Source organism: Saccopteryx bilineata, chromosome 3, assembly GCF_036850765.1.
Source record: "Saccopteryx bilineata isolate mSacBil1 chromosome 3, mSacBil1_pri_phased_curated, whole genome shotgun sequence".
Classification (NCBI taxonomy): Eukaryota; Metazoa; Chordata; class Mammalia; order Chiroptera; family Emballonuridae; genus Saccopteryx; species Saccopteryx bilineata.
Genome location: NC_089492.1, coordinates 145,751,010 through 145,777,136, shown reverse-complemented (window position 1 = coordinate 145,777,136; position 26,127 = coordinate 145,751,010). Strand labels below are relative to the sequence as shown.

General features: G+C 40.9%; 1 protein-coding gene across 10 annotated transcripts in view; it reads left to right on the top strand.

Annotated features, from left to right (window-relative positions):
- Window positions 1-26,127, top strand: part of IMMT (inner membrane mitochondrial protein) — a 49,530-nt gene that overhangs the window by 10,028 nt on the left and 13,375 nt on the right. For 2 of the 10 annotated variants that reach the window (XM_066267618.1, XM_066267616.1), the window contains exons 2-10: window positions 4,049-4,122; window positions 4,873-5,062; window positions 8,585-8,693; window positions 10,566-10,670; window positions 11,002-11,097; window positions 16,568-16,704; window positions 21,974-22,077; window positions 23,712-23,847; window positions 24,270-24,399. In XM_066267618.1, coding sequence (XP_066123715.1) covers window positions 4,049-4,122; window positions 4,873-5,062; window positions 8,585-8,693; window positions 10,566-10,670; window positions 11,002-11,097; window positions 16,568-16,704; window positions 21,974-22,077; window positions 23,712-23,847; window positions 24,270-24,399 — 1,081 coding nt within the window. Of the gene's footprint in view, window positions 1-4,048; window positions 4,123-4,872; window positions 5,063-8,584; window positions 8,694-10,532; window positions 10,671-11,001; window positions 11,098-16,567; window positions 16,705-21,973; window positions 22,078-23,711; window positions 23,848-24,269; window positions 24,400-26,127 lie in introns of all 10 variants that reach the window. The other 8 variants (XM_066267615.1, XM_066267613.1, XM_066267622.1 and 5 more) reach the window with 6 other exon arrangements.

Here is a 26,127-nt window from a genome sequence, read left to right as displayed (position 1 = left end):
GCATCGAAGGACTCTGAGGACAGTGAAAAGAATGGAGATGTTTTCAAATCATATATCTGATAAGGGTATAGTATCTAGAATATGTAAAGGATTCCTACAACTCATCTACAAAAAGGCAGCCCAGATAAATATGGGCAAAAGACTTGGATAGACATTCATCCAAAGAAGATACATAAATGGTGAACAAACACATGAGAAGATGCACTCACGAGGACGATTATAGTAAAAAAAACAAAACACAAGTGTTGGTGAGAATGTGGAGAAATTGGAACCCTCATACACTGCTGGGGAATGTAAAATAGTGGAGTTAAACATAGAATTATCACATGACCCTGCAATTCCACCCAAATGAATTGAAGACAGGTGTTCAAACAAAAACTTGCAGATGAATAATCAGATGGAGACAACCCAGATATCCATCTGATGTCTGGCTAAACAAAATATGGTATATCTGTATGATAAAGTATTACATTCAACCATAAAAGAAATCAAATACTTGCTACATGCATGATACATGTTAGAACATGGATAAACATTGAAAACATTCCAAGTGAAAGAAGCCAGAAATAAAAAGGCCACAGTAGATTTCATTTATGCAAAATGTACAAAATAGCCAAATCTGTAGAGCCAGAAAGTACATAGTAGTTGCCAAGGACTAGAGAGAGGGAAAAGGAGAGACTGCTTAGTTGGTGCAGGAATTTCCTTAGTGACGAAAATGTTTTAGGATCAGGGCGGTGATTGTTGTATAGTAGTGTGAATGTACTGAATTGTACATTTTCAAAATGGTGAATTTTACTACATACAGAAAAAAGCTGCAGGTATTTGCAGATGGCCTGAGGGAGAGGAAAGTAGACATTTGTGTTTGTGTGTGTGTATAATTAATATAAAATGGTGATATGTATTGAAGTGGCATTTATTGGCCAGAGATGGGTCAATTTCAGTTTTCTTTTTTCTTGCCTTCCCCTCCCTTGCCTTCCCTCCCCTCCCCTGCACTTCCCTCCTCACCCCTCCCCTCTCCTCTTCACCCCATCCCATGTGCACTGCAGTGGGAATCCACAGGCTGAAACCAACACTCGAACCAACTGAGCCACTGGCTGCAGAAGGGGAAGAGAAGCAGATGGTTGCTTCTCCCGTGTGCCCTGACCAGGGATCAAACCTGGGACTTGAGCACGTTGGGCCAATGCTCTATCCATTGAGCAAACTGGCTAGGGCCTTAAGTTTTCAAAAGGATAACAATTGCAACTGGTTAAAACCATCAAAAGTGTTCAGATTCATGAGTTCATAGCCCTTCCCTGATAGCTCGGTTGGTTAGAGTGTCATCCCGAAGCACAAAGGTTGGCCAGTTAGATCCCCAATTAGGGCACATACAGGAACAAATCATTGTTCCTGTCTCTCTCTCTGTCTCCCCCCACTAATAAAAATTAAAAAAAAAAAAAAGATCATGTTCTGGTTAGCTGTAGTTATATAAACCACCACGATCTTGAGGTAAAATAATATTTATTTATTGTCTCAATTGTGGGGATTGCCTCGGTTTAGCCGGGTTCTTTCTCAGGAGGTTGTAGTCAGACAGTGGCTAGGAATAGAGACATCTTAAGGGCTTCCTCACTCTTGTGTCTGGCAGTTGATACTGGCTACAGCTGACCTCAGCTGGGACTGTTGGCTGGAACACCTACATGCAGCGTCTATGTGTCTGGGCTTCCTCACAGTTTGGCAGGGTTTCCAAAAGCAGCTTGATAACAGAGCCAGGCAGAAGCTGAATCCCCCTTTATGTTCTGGTGTTAGAAGTCACAGAGGGTCACTTTCACTGTCTTCTTAATTAGTAAATTAGTAACAAACTCCTGACCTTGTTCAAGAGAAGAGAACTCACTTTGGAGGAGTGGCAAATTCTGGAAGAGCATGTGGTACAGGAATTATTGCAGTCAATTTTGGATAATACACTCTGCCCTCTAACCACAATTTACATACCTTTCATGTGCAAATACTGTACATTGACAGCCTTCCTCAAAACCCTTAAAAAATCTCATCCCATCACAGCATCAGGCTTAGACTAAAGGACCAAGATCTTGTCATCTAAATTAGATTTATTGTTATATTTTTGCAACTAAGACATTTTGGATGTGGATGTGGTCCCTAGGGTATAGCTCCCTAAGCACTTTCTTTTCAGTCTAAAGACCTGTCAACTAAAGAGATAAGTTCCCCATATAAAAAACATATACCAGGTGGGGCAAAAGTAGGTTTTAGTTGTTTGTATGGAAAATAATACAATAATAATACAAGAATACTCTGGCCTGACTGATGGTGGCACAGTGAATAGAGCATCAACCTGGGATGCTGAGGTCCCAAATTTGAAACATTGAGGTCGTTGGCTTGAGTCCAAAGGTTGCTGACTTGAAGCTCAAGGTTGCTGGCTTGAGCAAGGGGTCACTGACTCAGCTGGAGCCCCCCAGTCAAGGCACATATGAGAAAGCAATCAGTGAACAACTAAAGTGACACAATTATGAGTTGATGATTTTCATCTTTCTCCCTTTTTGTCTGTCCTTGTCTCCCCCTCTCTCTTTCATGAGTGCATTAAAAAAAATGAAATTAATGTAAATAGGTTCTCAAATTCTAGTGTTGAGCTCCACAGAATGGAGTTGTTGACATGAAGGGGTGCAGTTCTGTTTAAAACTTCAGTAGGAAAACACCCTTTTCTGTTAAATGCAGTTAAGAAATGTTGAGAATTCTACACTATAGGTAATAATTGAAATACTTTTAAAGTATCAACTATATAGCTGCATTACATGATGTAAAATATCTAGTTTGTTGTTCTGTTTTTTCCCAAATACCTAATATGTTGATTTGATGTTTAACTTTAGGCTTTGGCAAATAGAGTGTAAATTGCATCTATAATTCAGAGTAATTTCATGTGTCCTCTGATCATGTGATTTATTTTTCAAACTTAAGATAATTCTAAAAGGAAGTTTATTTCTGATATTCCTTGGATGCAATTTCATTAAGGAACCTAAAGAAATTTTTCCCCCTTGACTTCCTGAAGTTTGATTTTGTGCTTGATATAAAGAGAGGTTTTACTTATGAATGCAATAAATTTGAAATTTCAGAATGATAGCTCTAAATGGCTTTAAGTTTATCAAAGCCTTTCCCAAATAGTACTACTTGCATGTGCATTTATTTGTTTCAGTGGATCCGCATATTAAGAAACATTTGAGTTTATGTGCTTTACTTTAATCAAATCCCCAAACATTGCCCTGATTATTTACTTTTGTGTAAAGATAGACTAATTATGTGGAGATAAAGATTTACTTGATTATTTATAATGTTAAAATAATTTATACAATAGTATAAAATAAGTTTACAAAGTAAAATACTCTATTGTTCTTTTTCTTGTCAATTAAGGAAGCATATGGCAAATCCCAATTATATCTAAGAGATAATTAACACATAACATTTAAAAATGCTAATTGATCATAGTCTGATAATCTTTTTTTATCTTAAAAGTTATTTCTTGTGAGACTTGCTGTGCAGGAAACATCACTGTTGTTTTTGTTTGTTTTTGGTGAGAGGAGGGGAGCTAGACTCCCACAGGCGCCCTGACTGGGATCCACCTGGCAACCCCATCTAGGGCCTATGCTCGAGTACCAAGCTTTTTTTTTAGTGCCTTGAGACTGATGCACTTCTATGGAGCTATCTTCAGCACCCAGGGCCGCATTTGAACGAATGGAGCCACTGGCTGCAGGAGTGGAAGAGAAAGAAAGGGGAGGGGAGGGGAAGCAGATGCTTCTCCTGTTTGCCCTAATCAGTGATCAAACCCAGAATGTCCATACACTGATCTGATGCTCTATCCACGGTGCCACCAGCCAGGGCCAAAACATCACTGTTTTTAAGGGTCTGTAAATATGTTTTATGGTAAATTAATTTCTAAAAGTAATAAAATAACTTCTTTAATGAAGACATTTGTAAAAAAAAGTATTACTTTTTGAGTTACCAATCCTAAAAGCTTCCCAAATTCCTTTAACTATATTAGCTGTGATGTTTTCTTCTTCCTCTCTAGAGTTGTCTCTGTGGGAAGTTTATCCTCCGTCCATTACGACCATGCCGCAGATACTCTACTGCAGGCAGTTCTGGGTATGTAGTATGTTCCTTCTAAAAAGGCATTTAACTGTGTGCTGAGAGAGAGAGAATGAGAGAGACTGTTTTCCTTAAATATGGGAATAGCTGCTTTTAAACCTTTTTTGTTAAGGGGTATGAACACTGGAGGTTTACTGTAATATCTTTGGAGCATTACTTATTTGTAGGTGGAAGTTTGTTATGATGCTCTTTTTGGTCCTTTGATAATTGAATGGTGTTCAAGGTAGATGCTCCATTCCCCTATACCCCACATACTATTTTCCATTCTATGGCAAGTAGATCTATATCCGGAACTTAACACATTGTAATTTAAAAAGTATCTGTTAGTTCTATTAGATACTTGTTTTACCTTACTTTTATAAAAGGTTTCTTTTATTTTATTTACATTTATTTTATTTATTTTAGTTGATTAAGGGAAGAGGAGCTTTGAAAGTTAGTGATATTTGGGGGGGGGTCAAAGGAAATCTCGATTGTGAACATCTTGAAATTTAGGTGTTAAAGGGTAGATTGCTTCATATCTACTTATCTACTTATCTTAGCTATTACTGTATTCAATTTTTTTTTTAGTTATCCATAAATAAATACGATTTTCTATTATGGACATGTTGAAGAACATCAGGGAACAGTGATGTGCAGCCATGCTAATAGACGTTGCTGCTGGAATCTGAATCAGATTAGAGGTCTGGGAGTAGGTTTAGGTTTAGGTGAGCCAAGAAATATAAATGTGTCTCCTGTTCTTTCACTTAGGTTGTCTCCTGGCAAGATCGCTGGAGCTGGTCTTCTGTTTGTTGGTGGAGGTATCGGTGGCACTGTCCTGTATGCCAAGTGGGATTCCCATTTCCGGGAAAGTGTGGAGAAAACCATACCTTACTCAGACAAACTCTTTGAGGTGGTTATTGGTCCCCCACCTTATACTGTTCCATTGTCAAAAAAGCCGGTAAGCATTTTAAATATTATTCCAATTTACCCTACGGAATACTTATAAAAGCAGGTTATTTTCACCTTGAAAGTATCTTGTGTGTATAATTCAATAGACCTTGCCAGATGGGTTTGTCAGTTTTTTTAAATATTAATTTGTAGCATAGGATTTTTATCCTTTTGAAGACTGACAAATGCTCCATTTAGAAAATGGAAATAGTAAGTAATTGTGTGGCACATAAAGGTAAATGGAAGAGCCTGGCACAGTGGACAAAGTGTTGGCCTGGGATACTGAGGACCCAGCTTCTAAACCCCAAGGTTGCCAACTTGAGCGTGGGCTCACCAGCTTGAGCACAGGGTCACTGGCGTGAGTGTGGGATCATAGACATGACCCCAAGGTTGCTGGCTTGAGCCCAAGGTCGCTGGCTTGAGCCCAAGGTTGCTGGCTTGAGCAAGAGGTCACTGACTCAGCTGGAACCCCCTGGTCAAGGCACATATGAGAAAGCAGTCAATGAACAAGTGCTGCAGCTGTGAATTGATGCTTCTCATCTCCCTGTCTCTGTCTCTCTCTATCTCTCTCTTGCTTAAAAAAAAAGCATGGATTTTTTGCTGATTTGCTTTTGGGCATTTATACTGTGAGGCTGGACATGACTGATCTGTTCATTCTTAGAAATTGGGTGGACTTCTCTCTACTTTCCTAGCATGGTCTAGAAACAACCCTGTAACAAAGTTAATAATATATTTAGAAAAGCAAGTGTCCTTTGACAATCCCCAGCCCCCAAACATGCTTTTTTGCTTTTTTCCAGAGAGAGAAATAGATCATATTTATACACAGACATATTTACTGTGAGAGCATGAGTTGCTAGAATATTATGTGAAAGTAATCTGGTAACATCTGTTGAAAATATTCAGCCATTTTGACCCAGCAATTCCTCTGCAGGCAAACTGTCTTACAGGTGCCAGGCCCTGGCCGGTTGGCTCAGCGGTAGAGCGTCGGCCTGGCGTGCGGGGGACCTGGGTTCGATTCCCGGCCAGGGCACATAGGAGAAGCGCTCATTTGCTTCTCCACCCCCCCCCCCTTCCTCTCTGTCTCTCTCTTCCCCTCCCGCAGCCAAGGCTCCATTGGAGCAAAGATGGCCCGGGCGCTGGGGATGGCTCCTTGGCCTCTGCCCCAGGCGCTAGAGTGGCTCTGGTCGCGGCAGGGCGACCCCCCGGAGGGGCAGAGCGTCACCCCCTGGTGGGCAGAGCTTCGCCCCTGGTGGGCGTGCCGGGTGGATCCCGGTCGGGCACATGCGGGAGTCTGTCTGACTGTCTCTCCCCGTTTCCAGCTTCAGAAGAAAAAAAAAATTTTTTTTTAAATAAAAAAAAACAAAAAAAAAATTGTCTTACAGGTGCCATACTACTGTGCTTGCAGTTACATGGATAAGGGTGTTTAACAAGTCAAAACAGGAAACAACTTGAGTGACCAAAAATAGGAGAGGAATTGACCAAATTATGGGTTTTGCAACTACATAGGATGTGCAGTTAAATTAGGGTTTTATGCAACAATAATTTCTTGACCTGGAAGTGAATATTCATGATATATTATCAGATGAGAGAAAGCAAGTTACATGGTAGTAACTCTACTTTAGTTTCTTTAAAGCAATGAAAAGTTGTGTACGTTTGTATTCCTGAGCTTCTGCTCAGGGCATGGGTGGGGGGGAGGTAGAGTTCAGGCTGTTAGCAGTGGCTATTTGAGCGTGCTGGATGGGAAGGGAGCCATTTGGAGACACATTAAAGCCATTAATGTATCTTGATTTTATTTTGCTTGTTATAGTGAGTATGCATTTCATGACTTAAAGGAGTAATAAAAATTTAATAAAAAAATACATACATGTTTAATTTCTGGTAGTGACAAAGTTTAGGACCATTTCTGTTTTGTTCGAGAACTCATCTTTGGGATATCTGTCCTGCTGCCTGCCAAGTTCTGGCAAGAAGTGGGACAGCATTGGTGGTAAATGAAAATATTACTCAGTAATTTTCTCCAACCCATCATCTGGGAGTCCTGTTAATGAACAGTGCCTTCAAGTAAAGGCAGTTAATAATTGAGAACATGACAATGGGATTATGCATTTTAGTATGTAGTTGCATGAGTCCTGGAGATTAAAGATATGAAAAGCTAATTTTCATTTCTCTCAGAGCCTGTAAAAATCATTTGTTTCTAACAGTGTATACAGGAAACAGCATAATTTGATTTAGGAAGCAGAGGGAAATAGCCTTCTTCATGTTGTAGATGTAAAAAGAGTGGTGTTTACAGGAGAAGTCATATATCACATACTTTATTAATTGCCTTAAGAGGTCCTTGTGGCCCTGGCCGGTTGGCTCAGCGGTAGAGCGTCGGCCTGGCATGCGGGGGACCCGGGTTCGATTCCCAGCCAGGGCACATAGGAGAAGCACCCATTTGCTTCTCCACCCCCACCCTCTCCTTCCTCTCTCTCTCTTCCCCTCCTGCAGCCAAGGCTCCATTGGAGCAAAGATGTCCCGGGCGCTGGGGATGGCTCCTTGGCCTCTGCCCCAGGCGCTAGAGTGGCTCTGGTCGCGACAGAGCGACCCCCCGGAGGGGCAGAGCATCGCCCCTGGTGGGCGTGCTGGGTGGATCCCGGTCGGGCGCATGCGGGAGTCTGTCTGACTGTCTCTCCCTGTTTCCAGCTTCAGAAAAATACAAAAAAAAAAAAAAAAAAAAAAAAAAGAGGTCCTTGTTACTACTATTACTACTAACATGGGCTGGTCCTTTGGAATGAAAATTTGGGGCTACATTCTTCTAGTATGAAGATTTCTCTTTCTGTGGTTAATAAACTATGTTATGTTGTAAAGTGTGAACTTTATGGTAAAAGCTTGAAAGACTTGACTTTTGAAATAATACACATTTCTGTATTTACCTTTTTATTTTATTTTTTTTCTCCTTTTTGTATTTTTCTGAAGCTGGAAATGGTGAGGCAGTCAGACTCCCACATGCACCCGACCAGGATCCACCCGGCATGCCCACCAGGGGGCGTCGCTCTGCTGCAACCAGAGCCATTCTAGCACCTGAGGCAGAGGCCACAGAGCCATCCCCAGCGCCCGAGCCAACTTTGCTCCAATGGAGCCTTGGCTGCGGGAGGGGAAGAGAGAGACAGAAGAAGGAGAGGGGGAGGGGTGGAGAAGCAGATGGGGGCTTCTCCTGTGTGCCCTGGCCGGGAATCGAACCCAGGACCTCCGCACGCCAGGCCGACGCTCTACCACTGAGCAAACTGGCCAGGGCCTGTATTTACCTTTTTAAATAAAGAGTATTGCCTGACCTATGGTGGCGCAGTGGATAAAGCGTCGACCTGGAAATGCTGAGGTCGCCGGTTCAAAACCCTGGGCTTGCCTGGTCAAGGCACATATGGGAGTTGATGCTTCCAGCTCCTCCCCTCTTCTTTCTCTCTGTCTCTCTCTCTCCTCTCTAAAAATGAATAAATAAAATAAAAATTTAAAAAAAAAAGTATTGCATTCAAAATGTTAAATGGTTTTTATTCCCCAGATTGAGTCTGGTCCACTAAGAATCTCAAGTGTATCAGAGGTAATGAAAGAATCTAAGCAGCCTGCCTCACAACTCCAAAAACAAAAGGGAGACACTCCAGCTACAACAGGTACCTCTATTTAGAATCACACTTTTGAAGTATAGCTGAATGAATTGTTTTAATGTATTTGTATCCATGGTTAAGAGGGTGGCCCTTTCGCATGAAGGACCTATCTGGTCCCTAGCTGTGTCCCTGGGAAGGATTATTCTCACCTACTTTGGCTCTCATTTTTAGGGGTTAAGAGAGATATGGAATTGGGCTTTATTTTGAACAGCTACTGAGTGAGAGTAATGGCAAAAGTTGTCTTGTCTGCAAGAGGCTTTGTATTTTCCTTTGACGCCTAGATATTTCCCTTCTTTAGATTTTAAGATTTATTTTCTTTCCCACATCTTTTTTTTGTTTCCTGTCCAGTAGTTTTATTCTCCTCTCTTCTTAGTGATAAAAGTCTCTGATCTAGTCTAGACCTGTAGATTTTTTTTTGCCTTCATGATTTTTCAGTAATCCTACCCTAGTTTACAGCACTGAACCTAACTCCAACCTGTTCAGTAATACACTTGAACTTCAAATGTTTATCCTGAGTCACTTCTGTCCTCAATTAAATCAGCTGACTTTCTTTCATTTGACAAATACTGTTCTGCCAAGAATTCTTCTAGGCACTGGGGATATAGCAGTGAACAAAGTAGTAAAAGCTAACAAACTCTGGGAATATTCCTTATTGGGATGAGAAAAGGAAAATCATATATTACATATGTAAGTAAAATAATATACGATGTTAGTCAGTGATAAGTGTGGGAGGGAATATTGTACTTTTAATGGATAAAGGAAGTCTCACCTGCAAGGTTTCATTTGAGCTAAGGCTACAGAGATGGAGTGTCTCATAAAAGGCTGATGGGGAGAGGCATCCCAGTCAGAGCTAGTGCAGAGGCCTGACATTTTCTAGCAAGAAGCGAATGAAGCTGGAGGGGAGCCAGCGAACACTAGCAAATGAGGTCAGAGAGGGAGCAAAAAGCCTGTTGGGGCAGTCCTGGAGGGCACCGTAAGAGAATTGTGCTTTAAATTCTAAGTGCGATGGGAAGTCCTTGGGAGGTTTCTGAACCAGCGGATTGATATCTGACTTTTATTTTAATAAAATTACTACTGTGGAGAATACATAAGGGACCAGAGGCAGAAGAAGGAGACAGTTAATGGGTTTTGTGATAATCCAGCTTTAGCTTTTAAATGAGACCTTCGGTTTATTTTTAAAAAAAAAGTTTTTCTTCATTTTGTTGCTGTTTTCCCTCTAGTATTACTCATTTTCTTTTCAACACTTTATAACACTTTATTTATGTTATGAGCTCTTGCGTTTTTTCACCCTTCCTATCTTTAAAAATATGTCATAATTTTAACTGGATTTTGTTCTTCACTATCTTCACTGTGAACTTTTTGTGTTTAAATTGTCATCTTCTTCCTTTAAATTGTCATCTTCTTGCTCACATCTTGTTTTATCTCTGACACTCTTCAATTAAAATTTTTTTGGCTAATTACTTTCTTTTGTGTTCCTTCTTCATTACAGGCTCCATTTTCCTTTTTTCCATGTTATGTAAATATTATGTCCACTTCTTTCTGACATGTTTGGATTTAGTACCACTTAGTACTGTCACTAGAAGCCTTGCCTGAGGAATAATGAAGGTTGAAATGCAGGTGGATGCTGACGAGATTCTTTTCTCTGGTGTTTCCCAGCTGTTGCCCATCTTATGTGGGTTTGTGTATGTGGTGGACAGTGCCCGTCTATTTGTTTGTTTGAACAGTGGCAGCACATGCCTCTGTGTCTTTAAGGAGTCAGACATGAATGATAGTCGTAGTAGATTCCTGTGTGTTTCTCTGTTACCTCAGGAAACTATTACTACCGTGAGTAACATATATTTATAGCACCTACAGAGGCAGCTCAAATTATTTCTGCAGCAGGTGAGACACTGTCGGTCCCAGCCCCTGCCGTTCAGCATGAGGAATCTATAAAAACTGATCACCCTCAAATTGGTGAAGGAAAACCCAAGCCTGCAACTTCAGGTAGTTTAATTATTTATATTTGTGGTGTTATAAATGATACACTCATCAGCACTATTTAATGCCTAGACAACCTGTAGACACTATGTAAGTACGCATTTATACTGATTTTAAGTCTGAAGACTTGCTTAGGTAATTTTTGCAATTTCAAAATCTAAATAAATCTTTGAAAACAAGGGGTTTAAGAACTGATCCTTATTTCTTTATGTTGGAGTCATTGCGTGATGCTCTTGGTTGATGTAACTGGCAAGTGTCAACGATGGTATTTTTATATCCCTGTGCACTGTTGAAATTCTGTGCTGAAATTTGATTTCCTCTTTACTTTTGCTGCAAGAGGAAACATCCTCAACTTCTGTAAGGGAGCGACCACCCGAAGAAGTTGCAGCTCGTCTTGCCCAACAAGAAAAGCAAGAACAAATTAAGCTTGAGTGTATGTAAACCAGATGGCTTCCTAAGTACTTTGGGTCATCCCTGTTAGTTCTCCAACCATCGGCATAAACTTCTCACCTATCATCTAGCTGGGGTTTCTTTTGTTCTTTAGTGGCATTGCACTATTCACCACCTGTATTTCATCATTTGTGCTCTTTCCTTCCAAACTTCTCTTACCCAGGTGACAAGAGCTGTTCTTAGTGTACTGTTGGGGAGAACACCAAATGATACATGTACTTCTCCCATTTGTTTTTCTTTTTCTTTCTTTCTCTTTTTTTTTTTTTTATATTTTTTTCTGAAGCTAGAAATGGGGAGGCAGTCAGACAGACTCCTGCATGTGCCTGACCGGGATCCACCCGGCACACCCACCAGGGGGTGATGCTCTGCTCATCCAGGGCATTGCTCTGTTGTATCCAGAGCCATTCTAGTGCCTGAGGCAGAGGCCACAGAGCCATCCTCAGTGCCCGGGCCAACTTTGCTCCAATGGAGCCTTGGCTGTGGGAGGGGAAGAGAGAGACAGAGAGGAAGGAGAGGGGGAGGGGTGGAGAAGCAGATGGGCGCCTCTCCTGTGTGCCCTGGCCGGAAATTGAACTCGGGACTCCTGCACGCCAGGCTGACGCTCTACCACTGAGCCAACCGGCCAGGGCCACTTCCCCCATTTGTTTTTATTATGTTTAGTGCTAAAGGTTCTTTATATACTCTGGTTAACAGAAATTGTTTGTTTGCAATTGCTTGAGTCTTTTTTTTCCTTTTCTTTTTTAAATTACAGTTGACGTTCAATATTATATTAGTTTCAGGTATATAGCATAGTGGTTATAGACATTTATATAATTTACTAAGTGATTTCCCCCCCCCCCAATAAATCTAGAATCCATGTAGCACCATACACAGTTATTATAATATTATTGACTGTATTCCCCATGCTGTACTTTACATCCCCATGCCTGTTCTGTAACTACCAATTTGTACTTTTTAACCCCTTTACCTTTTTCACTAAGCCCCCCGAGCCCCTTCCCATCTGGCAACCACCATTTTGTTCTCTGTATCTACACGTCTGTTTCTGTTTTTTTACTTTCTTTTTTTAGATTCCATATATAAATGAAATCATACGGTATCTGTCTTTGTCTGACTTACTTCACTAAGTATAATGCATTCTAGGTCCATCCATGCTGTCACAGATAGTAAGATTTCATTCTTTTTTATGGCTAAGAGTCCATTGTATATATGTATCCTGTCCTTTTTTTTACTCTTTATCCAGTCATCTTTTGATGGACACTTAGCTAGCTTCCATATCTTAGCTATTATAACTTATACTGCAGTGAGCATAGGGATGCATATAACTTTTCAAATTAGTGCTTTGGATTTCTTCAGGTAATACCCAGAAGTGGAATTACTGGATCATAAGGTAGTTTTTGTTTTTTGTTTTGTTTTGTTTTTGAGGTAACTCCACACTGTTTTCCACAGTGGCTGCCACCATTGCAGTCCCAGCAGTGCATGAAGGTTCTATTTTCTCCACATCCTCAACAGCACTTGTTGTTGATTTATTGATGATAGCCATTCTGACAGGTGTAAGGTGATATCTCATTATGGTTTTAATTTGCATTTCTCTGATTATTAGTGATTTTTTTAAAATTTTATTTATTTATTCATTTTAGAGAGGATGGAGGGAGATAGAGAGAGAGAGAGAGAAAGGGGAGGAGCAGGAAGCATCAACTCCCATATGTGCCTTGACCAGGCAAGCCAGGGTTTTGAACCGGCAACCTTAGTGTTTCCAGGTTTACGCATTATCCACTGCGCCACCACAGGTCAGGCCGATTATTAGTGATTTTGAGCATCTTTTTATATGTCTCTTGGCAATCTGTATGTCCTCTTTGGAGAAATATCTATTCAAGTCCTGCCTGTTTTTTAATTGGATTGTTTTATTTTTAATTTTTTCTGTTGATTTTGAGGGAGAAGGAGGAGAAAGAGAAGCATCAACTAGTTGTTCCACTTGGTTGTGCACTCATTGATTACTTACTTGTTCATGCCCTGACTGGGATCAAACTATTACCTTGGCGCACCAGGATGACACTTTATCCACTGTGCCACCTGGCCAGGGCCTGGATTGTTTTTTTGGTGTTAAGTTGTATGGCCTAAGAGTCTTTTAGTTGTTAAACTCCTGAGTTTATTTGTGCAGGTTGAAGGGGTTCACACTCCGGTTTAGTACACAGCCTCTAGACTCACTGCAGTAGTCCTTGTCTGACATGGGGGTTGGGGGGGAGTTCCACACAGTTCTGCATTACAGCTATCTGAAACAAAGTTTTGTTTTACATTTCAATTTTTTTTGATGGTCTAAAAAAAGATAATAGATGTATAAAAATGTGTTTTCCTGTCTTAAATAAGGTACAGGGAACATAATTTATTGTACTGTGCTGCAATATATTGATGCCTCTGAACTCAGGATCTTATCTATTACCACTTAATTTTCTCCCAAACTTTAATTAAAAAGTGTATGTATAAAAATTTCATTGAGAATCAAAGCACAAAAAAATCAAGTTGAACTACATCAAACTAAAAAAAATTCTGTACAACAAAAGAAATAGTCAATGAAATGAAAAGGAAACCCACCCAGGGAACGAGAGAAAACATACTGCTCACAAAAATTAGGCGATATTTCAAAATGAATATGAAGCGATAAAATATCCCCTAATTTTTGTGAGTAGTATATTTGCAGACCATATATTTGATAGGGGGTTTAATATTTAAAATATATATGGAACTCATACAAGTCGGTATCCCTCCCCCCAAAAAAGCACACTGAGTAGGATTCTGAAGAGGGTTTCGACCTAGTGGTCTGATCTCCTGGAGTCTGAGTGTCTCTGTAAAGTAGTACTGTTATTTTGTGCTGGAATTCCCACCATTAATTCACAGGTGTTCCTTTGTAGGCTCTATTCCCTGTGTTTTCCATCAATCCTCAGTCTCATATTTATGTCTTGGTATTTTCTTAGTATTAGCCTTCTCCTTTCATCTGGTGTTGCAGAGAGTGTGTGCTTCATAGGTTTCATTTATGCTCAGTTTATGCTTTTGCTAAAAATTGCCTTTTGTTTTTATCTCATGTGCCAAATGTATTTTTCTTTTGGTCATCTGATATCTGATAAATTGATATTCTCACTGGCCTTCTTTCTTCAGATGTTCTTTTTCCCATTTTAGTAGTATATCTAAAATCATTCCTTGCTTACTTAAAAATTATGTAGGTTTCTTTTTTATTCTTGATGCAGCGTATAGCAATGTGATCTTGAATACTGGTGTCTGTTGTTTTTTGAGTTCTTTGTGAAAAAGTACTGTCTGTTTCCAAGCTATCTTTTCTTTTTTTGTTTGCATGTTTTCTTTTTTCTTCTTTTTACTACGTGAGAGTAGGGGAGACAGAGAGACATACACCTGCATGCACTCCAACCGGGATCCACCGGTAACCCAATCAAGCCACTGGCTGCGAGAAGGGAGGAGACAGAAAAGGGGTAGTGGGAAGGATAGAGAAGCAGATGGTTGCTTCTCACTTGGGCCCTGACCAGGGATCAAACCTGAGACGTCTGCATGTCAGGCCAACGCTCTATCCACTGAGCCATTTGGCCAGGGCCTGTTTGCATGTTTTCTTGCTTGTCTTTTTGTCTTTTTCTTTCTTTTGTCTGTCTGTAATCTTCCTATATCTTGGTGATACAGATAATTTACTGTGAGTAACCCCTTCCTGCTGAGGAGTTGAAAATGCGTACCTCTTTTTTCCTTTGGATATATATGATATTTAAAATAAAAAATGGCTATGCTGAGTTTATAGTCTCTCATAGGTAAAGGGACTAACTATAGTGCCCTAAATCTTGTTCCTCCCATTTATTTTTTTTTTATTTTTATTTTTTTACAGAGACAGAGAGTGAGTCAGAGAGAGGGATAGACAAGGACAGACAGACAGAAACGGAGAGAGATGAGAAGCATCAATCATTAGTTTTTCATTGCGCGTTGCAACACCTTAGTTGTTCATTGATTGCCTTCTCATATGTGCCTTGACCGCGGGCCTTCAGCAGATCGAGTAACCCCTTGCTGGAGCCAGCGACCTTGGGTTCAAGCTGGTGAGCTTTTTTTGCTCAAACCAGATGAGCCTGCACTCAAGCTGGCGACCTTGGGGTCTTGAACCCGGGTCCTCTGCATCCTAGTCCGAAGCTCTATCCACTGCGCCACCGCCTGGTCAGGCTGTTCCTCCCATTTAAAGTAAATGATAGCCTTCTTAAAGCACTTTTTTTCTACTAAAATATGAAACGTTTTTTTTAAGTTTATTGATTGTAGAGAGAGACAGAAACATCTATCTGTCCCTGTGTGTGTGCCCTGACCGGGTATCGAACCTGCAACCTTTGTGTATCAGGATGAGCTCTAACCAACCAAACCAGCCAGCCAAGATACCAAAATATTTTATTTGGAAAAAAATATAGGTGTATATAAAAGTAAAAACAGGAAAATGAACCCCCACAGATCTATTATCCAGATTCAATAATTACTAATATTTTATTGTACTTTTATTTTTTTTAATTTTTTTTTTTTAACAGAGACAGAGTCAGAGAGAGGGATAGAAAGGGACAGACAGACAGGAACAGAGAGAGATGACAAGCATCAATCATCAGTTTTTTGTTGCGACACCTTAGTTGTTCATTGATTGCTTTCTCATATGTGCCTTGACCGTGGGCCTTCAGCAGACTGAGTGACCACTTGCTCGAGCCAGTGAACTTGGGTCCACGCTGGTAAGCTATTGCTCAAACCAGATGAGCCCATGCTCAAACTGGCGACCTTGGGGTCTCGAACCTGGGTCTTTCTGCATCCCAGTCCGACGCTCTATCCACTGCGCCACCGCCTGTTCAGGCTATTGTACTTTTTTTTTTTTTTTTTTTTTTTTTTTTTCTTTTTCATTTTTCTGAAGCTGGAAACAGGGAGAGACAGTCAGACAGACTCCCGCATGCGCCCGATCGGGATCCACCCGGCACGCCCACCAGGGGCGACGCTCTGCCCACCAGGGGGCGATGCTCTGCCCATCCTGGGCGTCGCCATGTTGCGACCAGAGCCACTCTAGCGCCTGGGGCAGAGGCCACAGAGCCATCCCCAGCGCCCGGGCCATCTTTGCTCCAATGGAGCCTTGGCTGCAGGAGGGGAAGAGAGAGACAGAGAGGGAAAGTGCGGCGGAGGGGTGGAGAAGCAAATGGGCGCTTCTCCTGTGTGCCCTGGCCGGGAATCGAACCCAGGTCCTCCGCACGCTAGGCCGATGCTCTACCGCTGAGCCAACCGGCCAGGGCCCAGGCTATTGTACTTTTAAATGAAACTTTGATTCTCTAAATCTGTGTTTTTTGTCGCTTTAACATTTGGGGGGAAGTGCAATGGAAAACTAAGCAGAAGAGTGAAAGTTTAAAATAAAGTTATTTCTGGGGGGATCTATTTTTTAACTGTTCTTTTTACTTTAGCTTTAGCCAAGAGCTTAGAAGAAGCTCTGAGCCAAACTGCTCACGTCACTCAGCAGGCCATTGTAGCCCAGAATGCTGCAGTCCAGGCCGTCAACGCCCACTCCAACATATTGAAAGCAGCCATGGACAATTCTGAGGTGAGCCAAAGAGTGACTACACTTGTATTTAAGAAACTGACTTCTTCCGCCTAGTATGGGCTTTCTCTTACTAAATACAGATAATCGAACATAATTTTCTTAAAAAAAAAATAGACAAAGAAAAACCTCTAAATGTTCTTTGTTTTTGTTTTTTTCTTTAGTGAGAGAAAGAGACAGACACGGGGTTAATGGCTCAGTTGGAGCCCCCCGGTAAGAGCACATATAAGAAGCAATCAATGAACTAAAGGGGAAAGGAGATAGACAGACTCCTGCATGTGCCCTGTTGGGATCCACCCAGCAACCCCATCTGAGGGTGATGCTCTGCTTGTCTGGGGCCATGCTCACAACCGAGCTGTTTTGTTTTGTTTTGTTTTGTTTTACAACTCTTTTTTTTTTAAGGGCGTGGTTTTTTTAATTTAATTTTTTATTTATTCGTTTTAGAGAGGAGAGGGGGGGAGAGAGAGAGAGAGAGAGAGAGAGAGAGAGAGAGAGAGAGACGGGGGAGGAGCTGGAAGCATCAACTCCCATATGTGCCTTGACCAGGCAAGCCCAGGGTTTTGAACCGGCGACCTCAGCATTTCCAGGTTGATGCTTTATCCACTGCGCCACCACAGGTCAGGCTACAACCGAGCTGTTTTTATCACCTGTGGCAGAGGCTCCATGGAGCCATCCTCAGTGCCCAGGGCCAACTCACTTGCATCAATTGAGCCATGGCTGCCAGAAGGGAGGGGAGAGAGAGAGAGAGAGAGAGAAAGAGAGAGAGAGAGAGAGAAGCGGAGGGGCTGGGGTTGAGAAGCAGATGGTTGCTTTTTCTGAGTGTCCTGACTGGGAATCAAGCCCAGGACATCCACACACTGGTTAGAGCCAGAGCCTATAGTATCATTTTAAGCATTTGAAACTGGTATTCTGAGAAGTTTTCTCAGACTGCCGCAGTGGTCCAGTGACAAGGTTCAGGGACTTGGTTCTTTAAACTTTCCATTGATAACACTGGGGAACAAAATTTTTGTTGCAGCCACAAAAACACTTGTTTTTACCTAATTCGAGTGTGTGTGCTGATCTCAAATCTGACATTAGTTTTTCTTTGTAAGCTACAGTTTTTTTGCAATTCAAGATTTTAGGTTTTCATCTTATTGTAAAATTTTCAACATTTAGTTTAACATAATGAAGTAGAATGTCTTCTTGGGTATCATCTTTGTGAAAATATAATTTATATAATGTAGTAAATACGTTAATAAACTAAAAAATATGATTGCATCAGAATTTGTCTACAATTTCAAAATAGAACATATTAAAACACTTATTTTAATCATAAAATTTGCGTAAAACTTATTTAAATTCTATTCAGGCAAAAATTTGTGTTTGTAGCTCTTGCGTTTGTGTACTTGTTGAGGACAATCTCGTTTGATGCTCCAGCAGTAGTCTGCTCATCACTAACAGCTCCAAGATTTTCAGGAAACTTATCAGGGTGACTGTTCAGGAAGTGAATCTTAATTCTCATGTTACACCCAATGTTGTGGAAAGCCAACAGCATCCTTTGAACCAGAAGTTCATAGTTTTCTGCTTTTTTGTTGTCAAGGAAGTTCTTTGTAACTGCCACAAAAGATTGCCATGCTGCTATCTCCTCCTTATTCATCTTCCTGGCAAATTCTTCGTAGCGTATGATGGTTCAAATTTGAGTTCCATCCAATACACCTACTTTTATCTTCTCGAAAGACAAGGCAGGACAAGCAGAAATAATATGTTGAAAGCATTCACTTTCTCTATTCAGAGCCTGAACAAACTGCTTCATTAAGCCAAGTTTGATGTGAAGTGAGGGAAAAATCCTGTCTCAATTAACTACAGGTTCATTCACAATATTTTGCATCCCTACTTCCAGAGCTTCACGTTTCAGCCACTCCTTCTGTGTCCAGTATTTCTCCCGAGCTCGGCTGTCCCACAAACACAGAAAGCAAGGATACTTCGTGAAACCTCTCTGTTGTCCTAGCAGGAAATTTACCATTTTAAGATCCACACAAATGATCCAGTTATGCTCCTCATACTTCAGAAAGTCGAGGACTATTTTTATGTCATTCTTACTAAGTCATTCAATTCAGTTCGTCTAAACAGCTGAGGGGTTAATGACTGCTTGGCATCATAAGAAAACCCTTCAGATTCTACAACCATTTCCTCATACATCTTATCAAAATACACTTAGAAGAAGTAAAACCATTGAAAACTGGAACCGGGAGTGTCTCAGTGTGGGATAGGTCGTATTGCTGAAGGAATATTAGGATATGCGATCATATGCTGTTTTTTCTTGCCGATGCCCTTTGTATGGATCAGACAGAAATAACAGTCACTGCTGTGGTCCTTAGGTTCACACCAAACCATGGAAATACCAAAAGGCATTCCTTTGCATTTTCCTTTTATCCAGTCACGAAGCATTTCCTCACAATTATGACACACAATATGAGAATCCCAATTCTTGTCTTGATCACCAAAGGGAACTTGAAAATAGGCAACATATACACGGGTCACAAATGATGAACTATTGCGCCTTTGACGTTGAAGTGTGTAACAGCCACATATATAACAGAAGGTGTCAGGACTATTCTTACATTTACGCCTACTCAAAGAAGCCATGATTCAATCTTAAAACAAAATTAGAGGGTGTTTTTATCAGATAATAATTTTTTACATTAAAAACAACTACAATTATGTAAAAGTGATGTTTGTAAAACATTAATTGCCTTGTGGTTATGTTCAATCCAAGAGTCGTGGCCCTTTAACTCCAATTTAAAAACCAATGCATGTCATTAACTGTAACAAAAAGAAATTAAAATTACATAAAAACCAGAGCATTCACCAAAAAACGGATTTCAGATTTGGAATCAGAGATGCAGAAATATATAGAAACAGTTCTAAAACCTCATGCAACAGAAAATGAAAAAAAATTTGTTCCCCAGTTTAATAGATGTACCTTTAAAATGGAAACCATGCTAGATGTCACTGGGAACATAATGTGGAGAATTGGTTTCGAATGACCAAAACAGGAGGCATTATTTTGCTGAGCTGTCCTCCCCAAACAGCAGGCCTAGGACTACAGAGGCAGACTATTTGTTTTTCTAACAAGGGAAGATACAAATTGGGCATCCATAGCCCAAGACTCCTTACAGAGATGTTGATAGTGTTCTGGATGTGCAGCAGCCCCTGCAGTGGTCCTTGTGGGGCAATTTGAAATGTAATTATTGAACCAAGTCAGTTATTTTTTCCTAAATAACAGTATTTTGTTCTCTGATAATTTAGTTTACATCCCTAGGGTCCTAGCACAATGTACTTGCAAGAGAAGCCATAAGGTAATTTTGCTTCATATCTGCACAGAACACGTTCACTTTAAACTATGCACTTGGCAAAAGGAAAAAGGGGAAAAGCATAAAATCATTAACAGTTAATTTTAAAATAATTGAAGATAGTTCAGACAATGCCAAATAACATTCCACTTACTGTGCATGTGATGCAGAATGGGGGGAGGATGGGAGCTGGGTCATCTGCGCCTTCAGCGATCTGGGTTCTTGAATCTCCTGTGGTGTGCGTGCCTTGCTGCATTGAGTGTGATTACAGTGTTACCGGTGAGGGTGGGGAGTTATGCTGTGTTTCTTAAATATGAGCCAACTCTGCTTCGTTGAAGAAGTGACAATCAGTTCCAATGTTGGAGGAAAACTGATGGACCTGCATAAGAAATTTTCAAGGGAAACTTATTTATATATGTTTTATCTATCTATATATATTATATAATGCACATTCTACAAAATTCAGGTTGCAAAAGTTGACATTAGTGGGTTTTCACCATATGGATTAGAGAATGTCATTCTTTAGGATAATGTTTTAAAGGAGTAAGGACCTTACAAATATGTAAACTTTTTGCTTATTCTTAAACTATGATATTTGGTAGGCAGACCTGCCAGTTAAGAGAAGTTTAAGGACCAATGCTTTGTTGAAGAATGATTTAATCAACAAATATAATTTGTGATAAGTTTTTTTCTTATTAACTTTTTCTGCTTCATGTTTTCTTTTGAAACTCTAGTAAGAATGCTCATATGCACAGAAACAACAGCCTGTTAAAATTTTGTGTGTGGAAACAGTGGCTGGTTAATGGGAAATGGGTCATGGATTTCTTTGAGCCTCACCATGCAGTGTACATTTATTTATTTATTTATTTACTTATTTAATTTAATTTTTTTTGTGTGTGTGGCAGATACAGAGAGAGTCAGAGAGAGGGACAGATAAGAACAGACAGACAGGAAGGAAGAGAGATGAGAAACATTGATTCTTCGTTGTGGTTTCTTAGTTCATTGATTGCTTTCTTGTATGTGTCTTGACCGTGGGGCTACAGCAGACCAAGTGACCCCTTGCTCAAGCCAGCAACCTTGGGTCCAAGCTGGTGAGCCTTGCTCAAACCAGATGAGCCTGTGCTCAAGCTGGCAACCTTGGGGCATCACCATGCTCTATAGATGAAGAGTTCCTGCTCTGACCCTGGCCAGGTAGGTAGCTCAGTTGTTCGAGCACTGTCCCAATACACCCAAGGTTAAGGGTTTGCTCCCTGGTCAGGGCACATACAAGATTCAATAAAATCAATAAATTTAAAAAAAGAATTTCTTCTCTGAATAATTATTGCATATAACTTTTTACCTTTGACTTTAATGTCACATGTTTCTGTTTTTGGTCATGTTGGTCTATCATATGACAATAATAGCAGTTATTAATTTTTTATACAATTCAAATGTTTTGGGGCACTAAGATTTGGCTCCTTTTATTTTTTAAAAATTAATTTATTTCAGCCTGACCAGGCGGTAGCACAGTGGATAGAGAGTTGGCCTGGGACACTAAGGACCCGGATTCGAAACCTTGAGTTTGCCAGCTTGAACATGCGGTCATCTGGCTTGAGAGTGGAGTCATAGATATGACCCTATGGTTGCTGGCTTGAGCCCAAAGGTCACTGGCTTGAACAAGGGGTCATTGGCTTAGTTGCTGCCCCCCTTCCTCTGGTCAAAGTATATATGATATAAGAAAGCAATCGAACAAAAGTGCTGCAACTACGAATTGATGCTTCTCATCTCTCTCCCTTCCTGTCTGTCCTTTTCTGTCCCTCCTTGCTTAAAAAATATTAATTTTTCAGTTACAATTGACATACAATTTATATTAGTTTTGTTTTAGTTGTACAGCATACTGATTATACATTTATATACTTTACAAAATGAGGTATATCTAGTAATGAAAACTTTGTGTTTAGATTGCAGGTGAGAAGAAGTCAGCTCAGTGGCGCACAGTGGAGGGTGCATTGAAGGAACGCAGAAAGGCAGTAGATGAGGCTGCCGATGCCCTTCTCAAAGCCAAGTAATTACTCATGGACTTTAACAAGTAATTAGGGCCTCCTGGTTGCTTTCTTTGGGCTGGGTTTTCTTTGTATTGTCTGTATAGGTAGAGGAAGCAGAGAACCCCTTTTGTCCCTCTCTGCCTATTCTTTTTTATTTTTTTTAATTTTTTTATTTTTCTGAAGCTGGAAACAGGGAGGCAGTCAGACTCCCGCATGCGCCCGACCGGGATCCACCCGGCATGCCCACCAGGGGGCGATGCTCTGCCCATCCAGGGCGTCGCGCTGTCACGACCAGAGCCACTCTAGCGCCTGGGGCAGAGGCCAAGGAGCCATCCCGAGCGCCCAGGCCATCTTTTTGCTCCAGTGGAGCCTCGGCTGCGGCTGCGGGAGGGGAAGACAGAGACAGAGAGGAAGGAGGGGGGGGTGGAGAAGCAGATGGGCGCTTCTCCTGTGTGCCCTGGCCGGAAATCGAACCCGGGACTCCTGCACGCCAGGCCGACACTCTACCACTGAGCCAACTGTCCAGGGCCCCCTCTCTGCCTATTCTTGGTTGTATTGGTATTAGGAACACTGAGGTGTAAAAAGGAGAGAAGGAATGAAATGTAATTAGGCCAAAATAAATTTGACAGAAACCTTTGTAAGAGATCTTGTATAAAAAGCAGTTTTTCTTTGGATTGTTGCTTAGGTAATGCTTCACTACAGATTTATTGACTTCTGCCATAATTTCAAGATGTTTCTTAGATGGTTTGAGTAGTTTTATTAGAATTTAGAGAGTATCTCACAATCTCTTTGCCTTAATTACTAAAGTACATATCCATAATATAATGGATTAGTTCTATGCCACCTTGCCCTTGATTTCTGGAAGTTGGCTAACACTAGGCTCAGGCATGCAAACCAAGTTCAAGATCAACCTCTGATGATGGAAACATACATTTGAATAAAGGTTCTCATTAACATAATAGAATCATTATATGTCATTCAGAATTTTGTTATCTTCCTTAAGATATTATCGATAGAGAAAGGGAAGCCTTCTAATAACATCAGCATATCTTTTAGACTTCAGGCATTATGCTCACATCACCCATGAGTCAGGGCTCTGAGTCTATGTTTTGTGGTGGGCAAACCACAGTCCATCTGACCTGTGAAACATTCTGAATAGGGAGGGCTCCCTGACACCCAGCTACCAGCTTAGTGAGCTCTTTGGCCTCCCCCCTTGCTTTTGCCTCTTTACCCTCATTGGTAGAGGAGTCAGTATAGTCCTTGCAAAAACTGCCATTTTCAGTGTTCTTCATGTGGCAGGCCCTCTGCCAGGTACTTCTTGTGAATTGCCTCTGATCCTTTGCTGCGCGTGCAGCAAAGGAGAGGCTGATCTGGGATCTGAAGGCAGGTCTGCCTGGTTTGGGAGTTCTAGTCTTTTCCTCTACACCACGCCACTTCCCTGGCTCATGCTAACCTGGCTTCTGACCATGGTGTCTTTAGTTGTTGGCAAGGACAGCTTTGAGAAAAAGCATTGAGTAATTTTTTTCAAATTATTTTTTTAATTATATTTGTTTATAAACTTTAAACAATTGTATGTTGCATTAACTTTAAACTCTTTATAATAAAGTTGGCAAGGAATAATACTAAGTTTTTGTTTTGTTTTATTGGTTTTCAGAGAAGAATTGGAGAAGATGAAAAGTGTAATTGAAAATGCAAAGAAAGAAGAGGTTGCTGGGGCCAAATTACATATCACTGCTGCCGAAGGAAGACTTCATAACATGATTGTTGATCTGGATAATGTGGTCCAGAAGGTGTGTTTTTTAGTTTGTTTACAAGTACTTTTTACTTTTAAATATAATTCTTTAGCCAAAGGATTTTAAGTAAATTCCTACCATTTCTCTCCCTTTTCCCCTGCAAAGACTATTAGTTGTTACAAATTTTAAAAATTTGAGTTGGACTCAAAGTTGATTGTTCAGTATTGTTGATACATTTTATAATAGGTAACATTTTTGGTCATGGTATTACCACTTACGAAAATTTCCATTTTATAGCAGATCCTCTGCACTTATGATCTATATGAGAATTTGGGTAGAATTAGAAGGAAACAAAATTAAGGCTTATTGTTTATTTTTCCTGAGCTTTATATTTGTGTAACTCTATGTTTATGTCACTTATTTTTTGGAACGTGTATGTTACTTTTTGTTCTAACCACATAGCCCTTGCCTTTGTTCAGGTTAAAGCAGCTCAGTCTGAGGCTAAGATTGTGTCCCAGTACCATGAGCTTGTGGTCCAGGCCCGGGATGACTTTAAGCGAGAACTGGACAGTGTTACTCCAGAAGTCTTGCCAGGGTGGAAGGGGATGAGTAAGTACAACTGAAGTGTTGGCACTTCTGTTTTCATTTTTTAACAACTGATCAACTAAACTTGCTTCAGCTCCATCTTCTAGCCCAAACCCCTGTGGCATGCAGGTTTCATCTGGTGTACAGTGCAGTGTTGTCAGCATTTTATTCCGATGACACTCTGTGACAGAACACTCATGATTTTAGCCATAGTGAACCCAGGTCCCAGCCAGTGTTTGATTCCTAATGTATGATTCCATCCTGGGCTTTGCTACTCAAAAAACAAAAAGTTTTTGTTTGTTTTTTTTTATATCCAAATAAGTGAGGATGACATTATAACCTTGATTCTATTAGAATATTATATATATTATTTAGAAGCTATGGTACTTTAAAAATTTTCATAATGACTTACTGGAGGCCTCTCGCTGCTCTGGGTGATGCTGCAGTCGAAAGGAGGTGGCTGTTGGCTTGCGTGTGGCTCAGGCTGCGGGGAACTTGGATGGCTGAGCAACTACTCATGTCCCTGCAGGGATTGGTCTTGTTTTCCTGAAGTGCTATAAGGGTGGTAAGAATTAGAGGTGACCAGTCTCAATGGAATCAAAATACTATTCAGATGTCAGTGCCTATTAGAAACTGAGCATCAGGTAGGATCTGAGGATCGGGTGTTACAGGAGGCCTCTCTGGGCCGAAGGTATCAGGGTTGCATCACGGAACCATGGCTGGCCTAAGGAGCTAAGGGAATAAAGACCAGTGCAGAAATTTTATCTGCACATGGCAAAAAGCAGAGTGAAGGCTTTCAACAAAACCCCCCAAAAAACAAAACAAAACAAAACCTCATGCCCTGGCCTAGTAGCTCAGTTGGACTATTGTCCCAATATGCCAAGGCTTGATTCCTGGTCAGGGCACATGCGAGAATCGGCCAACGGATCATGGATGGGGGGAACAACAGGTTGATGCTTTTCTCTCTCTCTCTCTCTCTCTCTCTCTCTCTCTCTCTCCCCTTTCCCTTTGCCCCTTCCCCAGTCTCTTTCTAGAATTCAGTTGATTGGCTTAAGAAGGAGATATCAGACTCAAGTCAAAGAAAAGATATAAAAGCAGGGTTTATAAGAGATTGAAGTGGAGAAACATTCAAAGTTCAGTCTCAAAAGAGTGACCCTTGTTTGCACAGCAGGCAGAAAGGGCAATGTGGACAGGCTGTATCTGAGCAGGTTTTGGTGAGCCACATCTGCCCTGTTTCCTGCATCAGAATCTCCAAGGGCTCTGCTTCACTGAGGTAAAAACTAAAGGTAGTTGTCACCCCAGAGACCTCCCCTCTTCCATCTTACTCCGGGAGTCACTCGACCCTTTTGAAATTCCTATTTGCTGGTTTTGTGTTTGTTGTAACTCTCTCTGTTAGGCATAAATGTGACACTGGAGGCCAGTACAGAGACTAGGCTGGCTGGAGTAAGTGCAGGAGGTAGAGAGGGCAGGACTGGCTGTGTCTGCAGTTAGTTGTGAGGGCTATCCCTGGGAATTTGCGTTCTCATTTAAAATACTTGTCTTTGGTCTTCTCGCTAGGCTAAATCCTACTGATTTTTGCATCCCAGCCTCAGGAGTTTTCAAATTTTTAAAAATTCTTTGCTGATTTTGAAAACACCCATTGTTAAACATGAGAACATTCAAGTAGTTCCCAATACAGGCATTTTTGGCTCCCCCAGAAGGACATTTGGCAATGATTGAAGACATTTCTATTTGTCACATTGGGGGTTGCTA